The 19,357-nt window shown below is 53.1% G+C and overlaps 1 protein-coding gene across 1 annotated transcript in view; it reads right to left on the reverse strand.

Moving 5' to 3' along the window:
• Positions 1-19,357, reverse strand: part of DLG4 (discs large MAGUK scaffold protein 4) — a 44,852-nt gene that overhangs the window by 17,181 nt on the left and 8,314 nt on the right. Inside the window, 10 exon segments of the mRNA XM_077192910.1 lie at positions 996-1,152; positions 2,642-2,780; positions 3,783-3,885; positions 3,887-3,928; positions 6,360-6,496; positions 9,130-9,299; positions 12,262-12,386; positions 15,340-15,390; positions 16,829-16,882; positions 19,034-19,099. Coding sequence (XP_077049025.1) covers positions 996-1,152; positions 2,642-2,780; positions 3,783-3,885; positions 3,887-3,928; positions 6,360-6,496; positions 9,130-9,299; positions 12,262-12,386; positions 15,340-15,390; positions 16,829-16,882; positions 19,034-19,099 — 1,044 coding nt within the window.

Below are 19,357 nucleotides of genomic sequence, written 5' to 3' on the forward strand. Positions count from 1 at the left end.
AACGCCCAAACCGCCCCATTCCACTGCCACCCCAGGTGTCCCCAAGTGCCACCAAGGGGATGTGACACCCTGGAGACACCCTGGGGACACTCTGGGGGTGGCTTTGGACCCTCCCTCATGTCGAGGATGATGACGGTGGCCACCAAAAACCCCCAAAAAACCCCGAAAAAAACCCCAAAAAACCCCAAAACCCCAAAACCGCCCCGTTCCACCGCCACCCCCAGCGCCACCAGGTGTCCCCAAGGGTGTCACCAGTGGGAGGGGACATTCTGGGGACACCAGGGATGATCTGAGACCCCTTGCTCATGGTGAGGATGATGATGGTGACAACCAAAACCCCCCAAAAAACCCCAAAAAACCCCAAAACCACCCAAACCGCCCCATTCCACCTCCCCCGCCGGTGTCCCCAAGTGCCACCAAGGGATTGCGACACCCTGGGGACACCCTGGGGACACCCTGGGGACACCCTGGGGACGGCTTTGGACCCTTCCTCATGGTGAGGATGATGATGGTGGCCACCAAAAACCCCCGAAAAAACCCCAAAAAACTCCACAAAAACCCCAAAAACGCCCAAACCGCCCCGTTCCACCTCCCCCGCCGGTGTCCCCAAGTGCCACCAAGGGGATGGGACACCTGGGGACACCCTGGGGACAGCTTTGGACCCTCCCTCGTGGTGAGGATGATGATGGTGACAACCAAAACCCCCCAAAAAAACCCCAAAAACGCCCAAACCGCCCTGTTCCACCTCCACCCCCAGTGCCACCAGGTGTCCCCAAGTGCCACCAACCGGATGGTGACACCCCGGGGACACCCTGGGGACACTCTGAGGGTGGCCTGGGACCCCTTCTCATGGTGAGGATGATGATGGTGACAACCAAAAACCCCAAAAAAAACCCAAAAAACCCCAAAACCGCCCAAACCGCCCCGTTCCACCTGCCCCGCCGGTGTCCCCAGGTGCCACCAAGGGCGTCCCCGGTGTCCCCAGGGCCACCCACCGAGAGGATCTGGTCGCCCTTGCGCAGCTCCCCGCTGAGGTCGGCCGGGCCCCCGGCCAGGATGAAGGAGATGAAGATTCCCTCGCCGTCCTCGCCGCCCACGATGTTGAAGCCCAGCCCCGTGGAGCCGCGCGGGATCACGATGCGCCGGGGGTCCCTGGGGACAGCGGGGACATTTGGGGACATTGAGGGGTGTTGGGGACAACGGGGACAATGGGGGCGTTGGGGACAGCGGGGACATTGGGGACAATGGGGACAACGGGGGCGTTGGGGACATTGAGGGGTGTTGGGGACAACAGGGACAATGGGGGCGTTGGGGACAACGGGGACATTTGTGAATGTTGGGGACATTTGGGGCATTGGAGACATTGGGGACAACGGCAGCGTTGGGGGACATGGGGGGGTGTTGGGGACATTGGGGGGATTTGTGAATGTTGGGGACATTTGGGGCGTTGGAGGCATTGGGGACACCTGGGGACATCAGGGACATCGGGGGCGTTGGGGACATTTGGGGGAATTGGGGAATGTTGGGGACATTTGGGAATGTTGGGGACATTGGGGACAGACCTGGGGACATCCTTGTTGGGCAGCAGCTCCTTGGGGACCCTGAGTGACCCTTGGGGACCCTGAATGACCCCTGGGGACATCAGTGACACCTTGGGGACCCTCAATGACCTCTGGGGACACTTGGGGACACTTGGGGACAGACCTGGGGACGTCATCATTGGGCAGCAGCTCCTTGGAGCTGGGTGAGAAGCGCCTTGGGGACACCCCTGAGTGACCCTTGGGGACACTGAGTGACCCTTGGGGACCCTCCAGAGCCCATGGGGACATCAGTGACACCTTGGGGACACCTTGGGGACACTTGGGGACATTTGGGGACAGACCTGGGGACGTCGTCGTCGGGCAGCAGCTCCTTGGGGCTGGGTGAGAAGCGCTTTGGGGACACCCCTGAGTGACCCTGAGGGACCCTGAGTGACCCTTGGGGACCCTCATTGACCCTTGGGGACATTGGGGACAGACCTGGGGACGTCGTCGTCGGGCAGCAGCTCCTTGGGGCCGGGTGAGAAGCGCCTTGGGGACACCCCTGAGTGACCCTTGGGGACATCAGTGACACCTTGGGGATACTTGGGGACATTTGGGGACAGACCTGGGGATGTCGTCGTCGGGCAGCAGCTCCTTGGGGCCGGGTGAGAAGCGCCTTGGGGACCCTGAGTGACCCTGAATGACCCTTGGGGACCCTGATTGACCCCTGGGGACATCAGTGACACCTTGGGGACATTTGGGGACAGACCTGGGGACGTCGTCGTCGGGCAGCAGCTCCTTGGGGCCGGGTGAGAAGCGCCTTGGGGACCCTGAGTGACCCTTGGGGACCCTGACTGACCCTTGGGGACACTTGGGGACAGACCTGGGGACATTGGGGACACTTGGGGACAGACCTGGGGACATTGGGGACATTTGGGGACAGACCTGGGGACGTCGTCGTCGGGCAGCAGCTCCTTGGGGCCGGGTGAGAAGCGCCTTGGGGACCCTGAGTGACCCTTGGGGACCCTGACTGACCCTTGGGGACACTTGGGGACAGACCTGGGGACATTGGGGACACTTGGGGACAGACCTGGGGACATTGGGGACATTTGGGGACAGACCTGGGGACGTCGTCGTCGGGCAGCAGCTCCTTGGGGCCGGGTGAGAAGCGCCTTGGGGACGTCGGGGTCAGCGCCGGGGGGAACTCGGGGCCCAGGAAGCTCTGGGGGGGCAGCTCCGAGTCCAGGTGGGCGGAGTAGGCTGGGGACAGCAGGGGACATTGGGGACATCAGGGACATCGGGGGACATTGGGGACATCGGGGGACATCAGGGGACATTGGGGGGTATCACAGGAATTTGGGACACTGGGGACAGTTGGGGACATTGGGGACATCAGGGGACAATCACAGGGATCCAGGGCATTTGTGACAATGGGGACAGTTGTGACATTGGGGACAGTTGGGGATAGTTGGGGACATTGGGGGTATCACAGGGATTCAGGACATTTGTGACACTGGGGACAGTTGGGGACATCAGGGACATCAGGGGGTATCACAGGAATTCAGGACATTTGGGACAATGGGGACAGTTGGGGACATCGGGGGACACTGAGGAAATTGAGGACATTTGGGGATAAAGGGACGCTTGGGGACACTGAGGACAAGGACGGGGGGATCCCAGCACTGATGTCCCTCCCCAGTGTCCCCAAATCCCTGATGTCCCCAACCCCTGCAAAGCCTCCCAATGTCCCCATTAATGTCCCCCAATGTCCCCATTAATGTCCCCAGTTCCCCCAGTGTCCCCGATGTCCCAAATCCCCTCAATCCCCCCATTGTCCCCAATGTCCCAATGACCCCAGTGTCCCCAATCCTCCCAATGTCCCCGATGACCCCAATCTCCCCAGTGTCCCCAATCCTTCCAATGTCCCTCAATGTCCCCAGTGTCCCCATTGTCCCCAATCCCCTCAATCCCCCCATTGTCCCCAATGTCCCGATGACCCCAGCGTCCCCAGTGTCCCCAATTCTCCCAATGTCCCTCAATCCCCCCATTATCCCCAATGTCCTGATGACCCCCCCAGTGTCCCCATTGTCCCCAATGTCCCCCAATCCTCCCATTGTCCTCAATCCCCCCTATGACCCCAATGTCCCCATTGTCCCCAATGTCCCCAAGCCCCCCAGTCCTCCCAGTGTCCCCAGTCCTCCCAGTGTCCCCAAGCCCCTCAATGTCCCCATTGTCCCCAAGGCCCCCGGGTGTGTCACTCACAGCCGGTGACGTCGGGGGGCCCGTAGGTGTCCCCGAGGCCGGGCACGGTGGCCTTGGCCACCCTCAGGTACACCACGTCGTAGGTGTTCTTGAGCGCCGCCACCAGCGTCCTCGTGCATCACGTCCTCCAGGCTGACGTTGTTCACCTGCGGGACAGCGGGGACGTTGGGGACAGCGGGGACATTGGGGACACTGGGGGGGTTTGGGGACATTGGGGACATTGGGGACACTGGGGACATTGGGGACGTTGGGGACACTGGGGGTTTGGGACATCGGGGACATGGGGACATTGGGGGGGGTTTGGGACATTGTGGCGTTGGGGACATTGGGGACACTGGGGACATTGGGGACACTGGGGGGATTGGGACATCGAGGCGTTGGGGACATTGGGGACATTGAGGGGGTTTGGGACATCACAGCGTTGGGGACATTGGGGACATGGGGACACTGGGGGGGTTTGGGACATCAGGCAGGTTTGGGACATTGGGGACGTTGGGGACATCAGGGGGGATTGGGGACATTGAGGGGGTTGGGGACATTGAGGGGGTTGGGGACATTGGGGACACTGGGGGGGTTTGGGGACAATGTGGGGGTTTGGGGGGATTGGGGACATTGGGGACACTGGGGGGGTTTGGGACATCAGGGGGGATTGGGGACATTTTGGGGGTTTGGGGACATTGGGGACATTGGGGACATGGTGGGGGTTTGGGACATTTGGGGACATTGTTCATGATGTCCTCCAGGATGACGTTGTTCACCTGGAGACACCGTTGGGGACATTGGGGGGGTTTGGGGACATTGGGGACATTGTGGAGAATTGGGGACATTGGGGACATTGGGGATTTAGGACATTGTGGGGGGTTGGGGACAATAGGGACGTTGAGGACACAGGGGACACAGGGGACATCAGGAGTGTTTGGGACATTTGGGGGACATTGGGGACGCACACTTGGGGACACAAGGAGGAGGGGACAATGGGGACAGCAGCGCCACCGTCCCACCCCGGCCACCCCCCACCCCCCCAAAATGTCCCCAAATATCCCAAAATCTCCCAATGTCCCCAACCCCCCCAGCTGTCCCCAATGTCCCCAAAGCCCCCCTGATGTCCCCAGATGTCCCCAACACCCCCCAATGTCCCCCATCTCCCTGACTCCCCCAGTGTCCCCAATGTCCCCAATGTCCCCAGCCCTCTGCCATCCCCGGTGTCCCTAATGTGTCCCCAATCCCCCTGACTCCCCCAATGTCCCCAATGATGTCCCAAATGTCCCCAAACCCCCCTGGTGTCCCCAATCCCCCACAATGTCCCCAGTGTCCCCAGTGTCCCCAATGTCCCCAAACCCCCTCAATGTCCCCAATGTCCCCAAACCCTCCTGGTGTCCCCAATCCCCCCGACTCCTCCAATGTTCCTGGTGTCCCCGATCCCCCCAATGTCCCTGATCTCCCCAACTCCCCCCCAATGTCCCCAGTGTCCCCAATCCCCCGGGTGTCCCCAAACCCCCTGACTCCCCCAATGTCCCCAATGTCCCCAATGTCCCCAAACCCCCTGACTCCCCCAGTGTCCCTGGTGTCCCCAGTCCCCCTGACTCCCCCAATGTCCCCAATGTCCCCAATGTCCCCAAACCCCCTGACTCCCCCAGTGTCCCTGGTGTCCCCAATCCCCCTGACTCCCCCAATGTCCCCAATGGTGTCTCCAGTGTCCCCAATCCCCCCGAGTCCTCCAATGTCCCCAATCCCCCTGGTGTCCCCAATCCCCCTGCCACCCCCACGATGTCCCCAATCCCCCCAATCCCCCCAATGTCCCCCAATCCCCCTGACTCCCCCAGTGTCCCCAGTGTCCGCAATCCCCCTGGTGTCCCTGATCTCCCCAATGTCCCCCAATGTCCCTGGTGTCCCCAATGTCCCCAAACCCCCCAATGTCCCCCAATCCCCCCAACTCCCCCAGTGTCCCCAGTGGTGTCCCCAGTGGTGTCCCCAATGTCCCAAATCCCCCCGACTCCCACAATGTCCCCAATGGTGTCCCTGGTGTCCCCAGTCCCCCCAGTGTCCCCCAATCCCCCTGTTGTCCCTGATCTCCCCAATCTCCCCGGTGTCCCCAATCCCCCGACTCCCCCAATGTCCCCAATGGTGTCCCCAGTGTCCCCAATCCCCCCGAGTCCTCCAATGTTCCCCAATCCCCCTGCCGCCCCCACGATGTCCCCAATCCCCCTGGTGTCCCTGATCTCCCCAATGTCCCCCAATGTCCCTGGTGTCCCCAATGTCCCCCAATCCCCCTGACTCCCCCAGTGTCCGCAATCCCCCTGGTGTCCCTGATCTCCCCAATGTCCCCAGTCCCCCCGGTGTCCCCAATCCCCTGACTCCCCCAGTGTCCCCAATGGTGTCCCCAGTGTCCCCAATCCCCCTGGTGTCCCCAAACCCCCCAACTGCCCCCCAATGTCCCCGGTGTCCCCAATCCCCCCGGTGTCCCCAAACCCCCCAATGTCCCCCAATGTCCCCAAACCCCCCAATGTCCCCAAACCCCTGACTCCCCCAGTGTCCCCAGCGGTGTCCCCAGTGTCCCCGACGATGTCCCCAACTCACGGCCAGGATCTTGTCCCCGACCTGCAGCCGCCCGTCCTTGTGCGCCGCCCCCCCCTCGATGACCTTGGTGACGTAGATGCTGTTGTCCCCCGGGATGTGCTGGTTGCCCACGCCCCCCGCGATGCTGAACCCCAGACCTGCCCGGATGGGGGGGGGGGGGACACCGCTGTCACCTCCCCCCCGCTGTCACCCCCCCCGCCCCAAAATTGGTGTCACAATTGTCACCGTTGTCACCATATTGTCACCGCTGTCACCTCCCCCCCGCTGTCACCCCCCCCCCCACCCCCCCCAAAAAATCCATGGTGTCGCTGGTGTCGCTGTTGTCACCATATTGTCACCATATTGTCACCATTGTCACCATATTGTCACCGTATTGTCACCGTATTGTCACCATATTGTCACCGCTGTCACCTCCCCCCCGCTGTCACCCCCCCACCGCCCCCCAAAAAATCTGCGGTGTCGCCGTTGTCACCGTATTGTCACCATTGTCACCATATTGTCACCATTGTCACCATATTGTCACCGTTGTCACCATTGTCACCATATTGTCACCATTGTCACCATATTGTCACCGCTGTCACCTCCCCCCCGCTGTCACCACCCCCCCAAAAAAATCCGTGGTGTCGCCGTTGTCACCATATTGTCACCGTATTGTCACCATATTGTCACCATATTGTCACCGTTGTCACCATATTGTCACCGCTGTCACCTCCCCCCCGCTGTCACCCCCCCCACCCCCCAAAAAATCCGTGGTGTCGCCGTTGTCACCGTTGTCACCATATTGTCACCATATTGTCACCATTGTCACCATATTGTCACCGTATTGTCACCATATTGTCACCATATTGTCACCATTGTCACCGTTGTCACCCCTGTGTCGTTGTTGTTGTCACCTCCCCTGCTTTAACCCCCCCATTGTCACCTCCCCCGCAATGTCACCCCCCCCCCCCAAAATCCGTGGTGTCACTGTTGTCACTGTTGTCACCATACTGTCACCATATTGTCACCGTATTGTCACCATATTGTCACCATTGTCACCCCTGTGGTGGTCGTGGTGGTGTCACCTCCCCTGCTTTAACCCCGCCCCCTATTGTCACCTCCCATTGTCACCTCCCATTGTCACCCCCCCCAAAATCCGTGGTGTCACCATTGTCACCATTGTCACCATATTGTCACCATTGTCACCCCTGTGTCGTTGTTGTTGTCACCTCCCCTGCTTTAACCCCCCCATTGTCACCTCCCCCCCGCTGTCACCCCCACCCCCCAAAAAATCCGTGGTGTCGCCGTTGTCACTGTTGTCACCATTGTCACCCCTGTGTCATGGTGGTGTCACCTCCCCTGCTTTAACCCCGCCCACTGTCACCTCCCCCCCGCTGTCACCCCCACCCCCCAAAAAATCCGTGGTGTCGCCGTTGTCACCGTTGTCACCATATTGTCACCGTTGTCCTGTGGTGGTGGTGGCATTGTCACCTCCCCTGCTTTAACCCCCACATTGTCACCTCCCATTGTCACCTGTCATTGTCACCTCCCCCCCAAATGTCACCCTCTCCATGGTGTCACCTCTGTCACCTCTGTCACCGTTGTCACCTCCCCCTTTGTCACCTGCCCTGCCACTTTAACCCCCCCCCCATTGTCACCTCCCATTGTCACCTGTGCCACCTGTGTCACTGTTGTCACCCCTCCTTGTCCCCTCCTTTGTCACCTCTCCCATCTTAACCCTCCCATTGTCACCTCCCGTTGTCACCCGTGTCACCCGTGCCACCCCTCATTGTCCCCTCCTTTGTCACCCGTGCCACCATTGTCACCTGTGCCACCGTTGTCACCCATGTCACCTGTGTGTCACCCGTGTCACCCATGTCACCCGTGTCACTTCCCTCCTTGTCCCCTCATTGTCCCCTCCCGGAAGGTCCCAAAATTTGGGGCTCCTGGGGGGGGTTTGGGGGCGATTTTGGGGTTCCCAGGGTGGATTTGGGGAATCCAGGGGGGATTTTGGGATGGATTTTGGGGGGGATTTTGGGGCGGATTTGTGGAATTTTGGGGTAGAATTTGGAGATTTTGGGGTGGATTTTGGAGATTTTGGGGTGGGTTTTGAGGTGGATTCCGAGGTGGATTTCATGGATTTTGGGGTGGATTTTGGGATGGATCTCAGGGATTTTGGGGTGGATTTTGGGGTGGAATTCATGAATTTTGGGATGGATTTTGGGCTGGATTTTGGGATGGATTTTGGGGTGGTTTTTGGGCTGGGTTTGGGGGTTTTTGGGATGGATTTTGGGCTGGATTTCATGGATTTTGGGATGGATTTTTGGGCTGGATTCCAGGGTGGATTTAGGGGATTTTGGGGTGGAATTCATGGATTTTGGGCTGGATTTTGGGGTGGATTCCAGGGTGGATTTTGGGGTGGATTTAGGGGATTTTGGGGTGGATTTTGGGGTGGAATTCATGGATTTTGGGCTGGATTTTGGGCTGGATTTGGGGGATTTTGGGATGGATTTTGGGATGGAATTCATGGATTTTGGGATGGATTTTGGGGTGGAATTCATGGATTTTGGGATGGATTTTGGGCTGGATTTTGGGGTGGATTCCAGGGTGGATTTTGGGGTGGATTTAGGGGATTTTGAGCTGTATTTCGGGGTGGAATTCATGGATTTTGGGCTGGATTTGGGGGATTTCGGGCTGGATTTTGAGCTGGATTTTGAGCTGGATTTTGAGCTGGATTTTGGGCTGGATTTTGGGGTTTTTTTTGGGGATAATTTTGGGGTTTTTTGGGTACCTTTGGGCCCTTTGATGAGCTTGACCTCCACCACCCTCTCGGCCGGCGCCTTCCTCCTCATCACGTAGAGCCGCACCACGGCCCCGGCCTCCTTGAGCGCCTCCACGGCCGCCGAGTGCGGCACCTCCCGCACGTCGGCCTCGTTCACAAACAGGATGCTGTCATTCACCCTGGGTTTGGGGGAAATTCCAGGGATTTTGGGAAAAAATCCGGAATTTTTGGTGATTTTTGGTGATTTTTGGGGAATTTTGGGAGGTTCGGAGGGGATTTGGGGCGGTTTTGGGGTTGGTTCCAGGAGGGTTTTGGGGGCACCTCCCGCACGTCGGCCTCGTTCACAAACAGGATGCTGTCATTGATCCTGGTTTGGGGCAAATTCCAGGGATTTTGGGAAAAAATCCGGAATTTTGGGTGATTTTGGGGATTTTTGGGGAATTTTTGGGGATTTTGTGGGGTTTCAGGGCGGTTTGGGGCGGTTTTGGGTGGATTTGGGGCAGTTTTGGGGCAGTTCTAGGGGAGGTTTTGGGGGCACCTCCCGGACATCGGCCTCGTTCACAAACAGGATGCTGTCATTCACCCTGGATTTGGGGGAAATTCCGGGGGTTTTGGGAAAAAATCCGGAATTTTTGGTGATTTTTGGTGATTTTTGGGGAATTTTGGGAGGTTCGGAGGGGATTTGGGGCGGTTTTGGGGTTGGTTCCAGGAGGGTTTTGGGGGCAGCTCCCGCACGTCGGCCTCGTTCACACACAGGATGCTGTCATTCACCCTGGTTTGGGGCAAAATCAGGGGGTTTTGGGAAAAAATCCAGAATTTGGGGAATTTTTGGGGATTTTGTGGGGTTTCGGGGCGGTTTTGGGTGGATTTGGGGCAGTTTTGGGGCAGTTCTAGGGGAGGTTTTGGGGGCACCTCCCGGACGTCGGCCTCGTTCACAAACAGGATGCTGTCATTGACCCTGGTTTGGGGGAAAATCCGGGGGTTTTGGGAAAAAATCCGGAATTTTGGGAAAAAATCCGGAATTTTGGGTGATTTTTGGTGATTTTTGGGGAATTTTTTGGGGATTTTGTGGGGTTTCGGGGCGGTTTTGGGTGGTTTTGGGGCCATTTTGGGGAGGTTCTAGGGGTGTTTTTGGGGGCACCTCCCGCACGTCGGCCTCGTTCACAAACAGGATGCTGTCATTCACCCTGGGTTTGGGGCAAAATCCGGGGGTTTTGGGAAAAAATCCGGAATTTTTGGTGGTTTTTGGGTGATTTTTGGGGATTTTTTGGGGATTTTGTGGGGTTTCGGGGCGGTTTCGGGGAGGTTCTAGGGGAGGGTTTTGGGGGCAGCTCCCGCACGTCAGGATGCTGTCATTGACCCTGGATTTGGGGCAAAATCGGGGGATTTTGGGAAAAAATCCAAAATTTTGGGTGATTTTTGGGGATTTTGAGGGGATTCGGGGCGGTTTTGGGTGGATTCGGGGCAGTTTTGGGGTTGGTTCCAGGAGGGTTTTGCACATTGGCCTCGTTCACACACAGGATGCTGTCATTCACCCTGGATTTGGGGCAAATTCCAGGGATTTTGGGAAAAAATCCGGAATTTTGGGTGATTTTGGGGATTTTTGGGGAATTTTGGGGTGATTTTGGGTGATTTGGGGTCGTTTCTCACCTGAGGCGCCCGTCCTGGGCGGCAGCGCCCCCGGGGATGATTTTGGGGTGGATTTTGGGGTTTTTGGGGTGGATTTTGGGTGTTTTTGGGGGTGGATTTTGGGGTTTTTGGGGTGGATTTTGGGGTTTTCGAGGGTCCTGAAGCCGATTTTGGGGTGATTTTGGGGTGATTTTGGGTGATTTTGGGTGATTTTGGGTCGTTCCTCACCTGAGGCGCCTGTCCTGGAGTGGTTTTTTTAGGGAGTTTTTGGGGGTGGATTTTGGGGTTTTTGGGGTGGATTTTGGGGTTTTGGGGTGGATTTTGGGGTTTTAGGGGGCGTTTTTCAGGTTTCTGATGGTCCCAAAGCCGATTTTGGGGTGATTTTGGGTGATTTTGGGGTGATTTTGGGGTGATTTTGGGTGATTTTGGGGTGATTTTGGGTGATTTTGGGTCATTCCTCACCTGAGGCGCCCGTCCTGGGTGGCGGCGCTTCCAGGGATGGTTTTGGGGTGAATTTCGGGATTTTGGGGTGGATTTTGGTGTTTTTGGGGTGGATTTTGGGGTTTTAGGGGGAGTTTTTAAGGTTTCTGATGGTCCCGAAGCCGATTTTGGGGTGATTTTGGGGTGATTTTGGGTGATTTGGGGTCGTTTCTCACCTGAGGCGCCCGTCCTGGGCGGCGGCGCCCCCGGGGATGATTTTGGGGATTTTGGGGTGGATTTTGGGGTTTTTGGGGTGGATTTTTAAGGTTTCTGAGGGTCCCGAAGCCGATTTTGGGGTAATTTTGGGGTGATTTTGGGTGATTTTGGGGTGATTTTGGGTCCTTTCTCACCTGAGGCGCCCGTCCTGGGCAGCGGCGCTTCCGGGGATGATTTTGGGGTGAATTTCGGGGATTTTGGGTTGGATTTTGGGGGTTTTAGGGGTGGATTCTGGGGTTTTTGGGGTGGATTTTGGGGTTTTCAAGGGTCCCGAAGCCAATTTTGGGGTGATTTTGGGGTGATTTTGGGTGATTTTGGGTCCTTTCTCACCTGAGGCGCCCGTCCTGCGTGGCGGCGCCCCCGGGGATGATTTTGGGGTGGATTTTGGGGTTTTGGGGGCATTTTTAGGGTTTTGATGGTCCCGAAGCCGATTTTGGGGTGATTTTGGGGTGATTTTGGGTGATTTTGGGGTGATTTTGGGGTGATTTTGGGTGATTTGGGGTCGTTCCTCACCTGAGGCGCCCGTCCTGGGTGGCGGCGCCCCCGGGGATGATTTTGGGGTGAATTTCGGGGATTTTGGGGGTTTTGGGGTGGATTTTGGGGTTTTCGAGGGTCCCGAAGCTGATTTTGGGGTGATTTTGGGGTAATTTTGGGTGATTTTGGGTCATTCCTCACCTGAGGCGCCCGTCCTGGGCGGCGGCGCCCCCGGGATGATTTTGGGGTGGATTTTGGGGTTTTTGGGGTTTTTGAGGGTCCCGAAGCCGATTTTGGGGTGATTTTGGGGTAATTTTGGGTGATTTTGGGGTCCTTTCTCACCTGAGGCGCCCGTCCTGGGCGGCGGCGCCCCCGGGGATGATTTTGGTGATGAAGATCCCGGGGTCGTCCCCGACGTGGGGGTTGTCGGTGCCCCCCGCGATGCTGAACCCCAAGCCCGAGTTCCCCTGCGGGGTTTTGGGGTCCTGTTAGGCCCAAAATACCCCAAAAAACCCCCAAAATCCACCCCCAAAATCCCCAGAACAGCCAGGCGCGAAAAAATCCTAAAAAATCCCTAAAAAAAACCCAAAAATTGAATTTTTGGGGTTTTTTTGGGGGGTCCCAGATGGATTTTTGGGGTCGTGTTAGACCCAAAATACCCCAAAAAAACCTAAAATATCCCAAAAAAACCCCAAAATCCACCCCCAAAACCCCCAGAACAGCCAGGCCCGAAAAAAATCCCAAAAATCTCAAAAAAAACAAAAAAAACCCCAAAAAAATTTCCCTTGAGAATAACAAAAAAATTTGAATTTTTGGTTTTTTTTTTGGGGGGGTCCCAGATGGATTTTTGGGGTCCTGTTAGGCCCAAAATATCCCAAAAAAAACCCCAAAATCCACCCCCAAAACCCCCAGAACAGCCAGGCCCTAAAAAATCCCAAAAATCTCCAAAAAAAACAAAAAAAAAACCCAAAAAAATTTCCTGAGAATAACAAAAAAATTTGAATTTTTGGTTTTTTTGTTGCGGGGGGTCCCAGATGGATTTTTGGGCGTGTTAGATCCAAAATACCCCAAAAAACCCCCAAAATCCACCCCCAAAATCCCCAGAACAGCCAGGCCCGAAAAAATCCCAAAAATCTCCAAAAAAACCCAAAAAAATCCCCCAAAAATTTCCTTGAGAACGACCAAAAAAATTGAATTTTTGGGGTTTTTTTTTTGGGGGGTCCCAGATGGATTTTGGGGTCGTGTTAGACCCAAAAATACCCCAAAAAAAACCCCAAAACCCCCAAAAAACCCCAAAATCCACCCCCAAAACCCCAGAACAGCCAGGCCCCAAAAAATCCTAAAAAATCCCTAAAAAAAACCCCAAAAAAATTGAATTTTTGGGGGTTTTTTTTGGGGGGGTCCCAGATGGATTTTTGGGGTCCTGTTAGACCCAAAATACCCCAAAAAAAACCCCAAAATATCCCAAAAAAACCCCAAAATCCACCCCAAAAACCCCCAGAACAGCCAGGCCCGAAAAAAATCCAAAAATCCCTAAAAAAAACCCAAAAAATCCCCAAAAAATTTCCTTGAGAACGACCAAAAAAATTGAATTTTTGGGTTTTTTTTTGGGGGGTCCCAGATGGATTTTGGGGCTGTGTTAGACCCAAAATACCCAAAAAAAACCCCAAAATCCACCCCCAAAACCCCCAGAACAGCCAGACCCTAAAAATGCACTGAAAAACCCAAAAAAAATCCTGGAAAAAAGAACCAAAAAAAGGAAATTTGGGCGTTTTTGGGTTCCAGGGGGATTTTGGGGGTTTTGGGAGCTCCCATTTGAATTTTGGGGCTGATTTTGGGGCTGATTTGGATTTTTTGGGATTCCCAGATGGATTTTGAGCCAATTTTAGGCAATTTGGGGTTCCAGGGGGATTTTGGAGGATTTGGGAGCTCCCATTTCAATTTTGGGGCTGATTTTGGGGTTCCCAGGTGCATTTTAGGGCTGATTTGGGATTTTTTGTGGGGTTCCAGGGGGATTTTGGGGCTGATTTTGGGCTGATTTGTGGATTTTTTTGGGATTCCAGGTGGATTTTGAGCCGATTTTGGGTTTTTTTTGGGGCTCCCAGGTCCATTTTGGGGCTGATTTTGGGTTCCCAGGTGAATTTCTGGGGATTTTGGGGTTCCAGGTGCATTTTGGGGCTGATTTTGGGTTTTTTTTGGGGTTCCCAGGTGCATTTTGGGGCTGATTTTGGGGGATTTTGGGCTTCCCAGGTGAATTTTTCAGAGATTTTTGGGCTGATTTTGGGATTTTGGGGCTGATTTTGGGCTTTTTTGGGATTCCCAGGTGAATTTCTGGGGATTTTGGGAGCTCCCATTTCAATTTTGGGGCTGATTTTGGGGGATTTTGGGGTTCCCAAGTGGATTTTGGGGCTGATTTGGGATTTTTGGGGTTCCCAGGTGGATTTTGGGGGATTTGGGAGCTCCATTTGAATTTTTGGGGCTTTTTTGGGGTTCCCAGGTGAATTTTTCAGAGATTTTTGGGCTGATTTTGGGGATTTTGGGGTTCCCAGGGGGATTTTGGGGGATTTGGGAGCTCCCATTTTCAATTTTGGGGCTGATTTTGGGGTTCCCAGGGGCATTTTGGGGCTTTTTTGGGGCTGATTTTGGGGTTCCCAGGTGGATTTGTGGGATTTTTTTGGGTTCCCATTGGAATTTGAGGGTCCCCATTTGAATTTTTCGGCCAATTTTGGGAAATTTTGGGTTCCCAGGTGGATTTTGGGGGGTTTGGGATCTCCCATTTCAAATTTTGGGCTGATTTTGGGGTTCCCAGGGGATTTTGGGGCTGATTTTGGGGGATTTTGGGGTTCCCAGTGGATTTTGGGGGATTTGGGAGCTCCCATTTGAATTTTAGGGAATTTTGGGGTCCCAGGTGCATTTTGGGGCTGATTTTGGGCTTTTTTGGGGTTCCCAGGTGGATTTTTGGGCCGTTTTTTGTGGATTTTGGGGCTCCCAGCTCCAATTTTTGGGGTTCCCAGGTGGATTTTGGGCCAATTTTGGGGGAATTTTGGGGTTCCCAGTGGATTTTTGGGGATTTTGGGAGCTCCCATTTGAATTTTGGGGCTGATTTTGGGGCCGATTTGGGTTTTTTGGGGTTCCCTGGTGGATTTTGAGCCGATTTTGGGGTTCCCAGAGTGGATTTTGGGGGATTTGGGGGATTTTGGGAACTCCCATTTGAATTTTTGGGCCGATTTTGGGGCTCCCAGCTCCAATTTTTTGGGGTTCCCAGGTGCATTTTGGGCCAATTTTGGGAAATTTTGGGGTTCCCAGGTGGATTTTGGGGCCGATTTTGGGGGATTTTTGGGATTTTGGGGTTCCCAGGTGGATTTTGGGTTGATTTTGGGGAGATTTTTGGGATTTTTGGGGATTTTTTGGGGCTCTCACCCTCTCCAGGGTGATCTCCTCATATTCCATCTCCCCCTCGGTGCCGTTCACCTGCCAAGAAAATAAAAAAAAAGGGGAAATTTGGGGATTTTGGGAAATTTGGGGATTTTGGGGAATTTCTGGATTTGGGGATTTTGGGGATTTTAGGGAATTTGGGGATTTCTGGGATTTTGGGGATTTGGGGAATTTTTGGGATTTTTGGAATTGGGATTTTGGGGAATTTGGGGAACTTGGGAATTTTGGGATTTGCGGATTTTGGGGGAATTTGGGATTTTGGGGAATCTTTTGGATTTTGGGGAATTTTTGGGATTTCTGGGATTTGGGGATTTTAGGGAATTTGGGGATTTGGGGATTTTGGGGAATTTTTGGGATTTGGGGATTTTGGGGATTGGGGAATTTGGGATTTGGAATTTTGGATTTGGGAAATTTTTGGGATTTGGGGAATTTGGAATTTTGGGATTTTGGGGAATTTGGGATTTGGGGATTTTTGGGGAATTTTTGGGATTTGGGGATTTCAGGGAATTTTTGGATTTTGGGGATTTTTGGAATTGGGGAATTTGGAATTTTGGGATTGTTTGGTTTTTTGGATTTGGGAATTTTTGGATTTGGAGAATTTGAGGATTTGGGGATTTGGGGGAATTTTTTGATTTTGGGGAATTTTGGGATTTGGGGAATTTGGGAATTTTGGGATTTGGGAATTTGGGACTTTTGGGATTTTGGTGAATTTGGGATTTCGGATTTGGAACTGGGGAATTTGGGAATTTTGGGTTTTTTGGAACTTGGGAATTTGGGATTTTGGAATTTTTGGATATTTGGAATTGGAGAATTTGGGAAATTGGGAATTTTGGGAATTTTGGATTGGGAATTTCAGAATTTGGGATTTTGGGGAGTTTTGGGTGATTTTTGGGAATTTTGGGTGGGGTTTTGAGTGATTTGGGGTGGATTTGGGGTTGGATTTTGGGAGGATTTAGGGCAATTTTGGGGAGAATTTTGGGCTGATTTTGATGATTTTTGGGGAATTTTGGATGGATTTGGGCTGAATTTGATGGGAATTTTGGTGGGATTTTGGGGGAATTTTGGGGAGATTTGGGGGGAACTTCGGGCTGGACTTGATGGAATTTTGGGATGGATTTGGGCTGATTTTGATGATTTTTTGGGGAATTTTGGGCTGATTCTGATGGAATTTTTGGGGGATTTTGGGATGGATTTGGGCTGATTTTAATGGAATTTTTTTGGCTGATTTTAATGGAATTTTTTGGGGGATTTTGGGCTGATTTTGATGGAATTTTTTGGGGGGATTTTGGGATGGATTTGGGCTGATTTTGATGGAATTTTGGGGGGATTTTGGGCTGATTTTAATGGAATTTTTGGGGAATTTTGGGCTGATTTTGATGGAATTTTGGGGCATTTTGGGGGGAATTTTGGGGGAGGGATTCCAGAGGGTTCTGGGGTGGATTTTGGGGAGATTTTGGGGTTTTTTGGGGCTCACATAGGCCGGGGCCTCCAGGGTGTCGGTGTTGACGATGACGGGGGGAGAGTTGGCCTGGGGGGGGAGGGGAGGTCAGAGACCGACAGAACCCCCCCAAAATATCCCAAATTCCCCCAAAAAATCCCAAATATTCCCCAAAAAATCCCAAAATTCCCCAAAGAATTCTCCCAAAAAATTCCCCAAAATATTCCCAAAAATTCCCCAAAATTTCCCAAAATTCCACCCAAAATTCCCCAAAATATTCCCAAAAATATTTCCCCAAAATTCCCAAAATATTCCCCAAAAATTCTCCAAATATTCCCCAAAATATTCCCCAAAATCCCCCCAAAATTCCCAAAACTTCCCCAAAACTTCCCAAAATATTCCCCCAAATTCTCCCAAAAATTGCCCCAAAATTGCCCCAAAATTCCCTCAAAATTCCCCAAAATATTCCCAAAAAATCCCAAAATATTCCCCAAAAATTCCCCAAAAAATTCCCTAAAAACTCCCCAAAAATCCCCCCAAAAATCCCAAAAAATTCCCCAAAAATTCTCCAAAAAATTCCCGCAAAATATTCCCCAAAAAATTCCCCAAAATTTCCCCAAATATTCCCTAAAAATTCCCCAAAGAATTCCCAAAAAAATCCCAAAAAATCCCCCAAATATTCCCCCAAAATTCCCCAAAATATTCCCCAAAAATTCTCCAAAAAATCCACCCAAAATATTCCCCAAAAAATTCCCCAAAATATTCCCCAAAAAAATCCCAAAAAATTCCCCAAGAATTCCCCAAAATATTCCCAAAAATATTTCCCCAAAATCCCCCAAATATTCCCCAAAACATTCCCAGAAAATTCCCCAAAATATTCCCCCCAAATTCTCCCAAAAATTGCCCCAAAATTGCCCCAAAATTCCCTCAAAATTCCCCAAAATATTCCCAAAAAAAATCCCCAAAAAATCCCCCAAAATTCCCAAAAAATCACCCAAAATATTCCCAAAAATCTCCCCAAAAATCCAAAAAATTTCCCCAAAAATTCTCCAAAAAATTCCCCAAAATATTCCCCAAAAATTTCCCCAAAGAATTCCCAAAATATTCCCAAAAATTCCCCAAAAATTCCCCAAAATTCCCAAAAATATTCCCCCAAAATTCCCCCAAAATCCCCAAAATATTCCCCAAAAATTCTCCAAAAATTCCCCCCAAATATTCCCAAAAATTCCCCCAAATTTCCCAAAGATTCCTAAAAATATTTCCCCAAAAATCCCCCCAAATTCCCCAAATATTCCCAAAACTTCCCAAAATATTCCCCCCAAATTCTCCCAAAATTGCCCCAAAATTCCCTCAAAATTCCCCAAAATATTCCCCCAAAAAATCCCAAAATATTCCCCAAAAATTCTCCCAAAATTCCCAAAAATTCTCCCAAAATATTCCCCCAAAATTCCCCAAAATCCCCCAAATTCCACCCCAAAATTCCGATTTCCCCACAAAATCGGCTCCAAAATCCCAAATTTTCCCCCAAATGCCCCAAAACCTCCCAGATTTTCCCCAAATTTTCCCCAAAATTTCCCCCCAAATTCCCGAATTTCCCCCCAAATCCCCAAATTTTCCCTCCCCCACCCCAAATACCCCAACCCGACTCTTATGACGTCATCAGTGACGTCATCAGTGGCCCCGCCCCCAAGGCGTGACATCATTGTTCTCGTTGGTGATCTCATGGCAAGGGCAGTGACGTCATCGATGCGCCCATGACGTCATCGCTGGCCCCGGGGGGCGTGGCCTCTCCATGGGGGGCGTGGCCACACCGAAATGGTCGCGGCAGGTCCATATTTGGGCGTGGGGTAAATGAAAGCGGGCGTGGCTTTCACAAAAAAAGGGGCGTGGCCTGTCCATATTTAGGTGTTGCGTGCTCAGAAGTGGGCGTGGCCTACCAGAGGGGGCGTGGCTTTGTCTATATTTGGACATTGCCTGTCCTGAAGTGGGCGTGACCTCTAGAAGGGGGCGTGGCTTATCCATATGTGGACATTGCATGTCCTGAAGTGGGCGTGGCCTCTAAAAGGGGGCGTGGTTTGTCCATATATTGGAATTGACTGTCCTGGAATGGGTGGGGCCTCTAAAGGGGGCGTGGTTTGTCCATATATTGACATTGCCTGTCTTGAAGGGGCGTGGCTTTTCCATACATGGGTGTGGCCTGTCCTGATGTGGGCGTGGCCTCCCGTGTGGGCGGGGCCTTACCTGGCTGGGCAGGTGGGCGGGGCTCTGCTCCAGGGGGGGGCTGTCCTCATCTTGGTACCGGTATTTCTGCAATTCATGCAAATTTATGCAAATTAGCACCAGAGCCATGCAGATTTATGTAAATTCGGGCCGTTCGTGCACACTGAGGCGGTTCCGAGGCTCCGCCCAGTTAATCCCAGTTAATCCCAGTTTGGGGATTGGGAAGGATTAAACTGGGAGGAAACTGGGTCAGGACTGGGGGGGCCCCAGTGCTCCCAGTATGGAACTGGGGGGGTCCCAGTGCTCCCAGTATGGAACTGGGGGGGTCCCAGTATGGAACTGGGG

Source organism: Agelaius phoeniceus, chromosome 36 (genome assembly GCF_051311805.1).
Source record: "Agelaius phoeniceus isolate bAgePho1 chromosome 36, bAgePho1.hap1, whole genome shotgun sequence".
Taxonomy (NCBI): Eukaryota; Metazoa; Chordata; class Aves; order Passeriformes; family Icteridae; genus Agelaius; species Agelaius phoeniceus.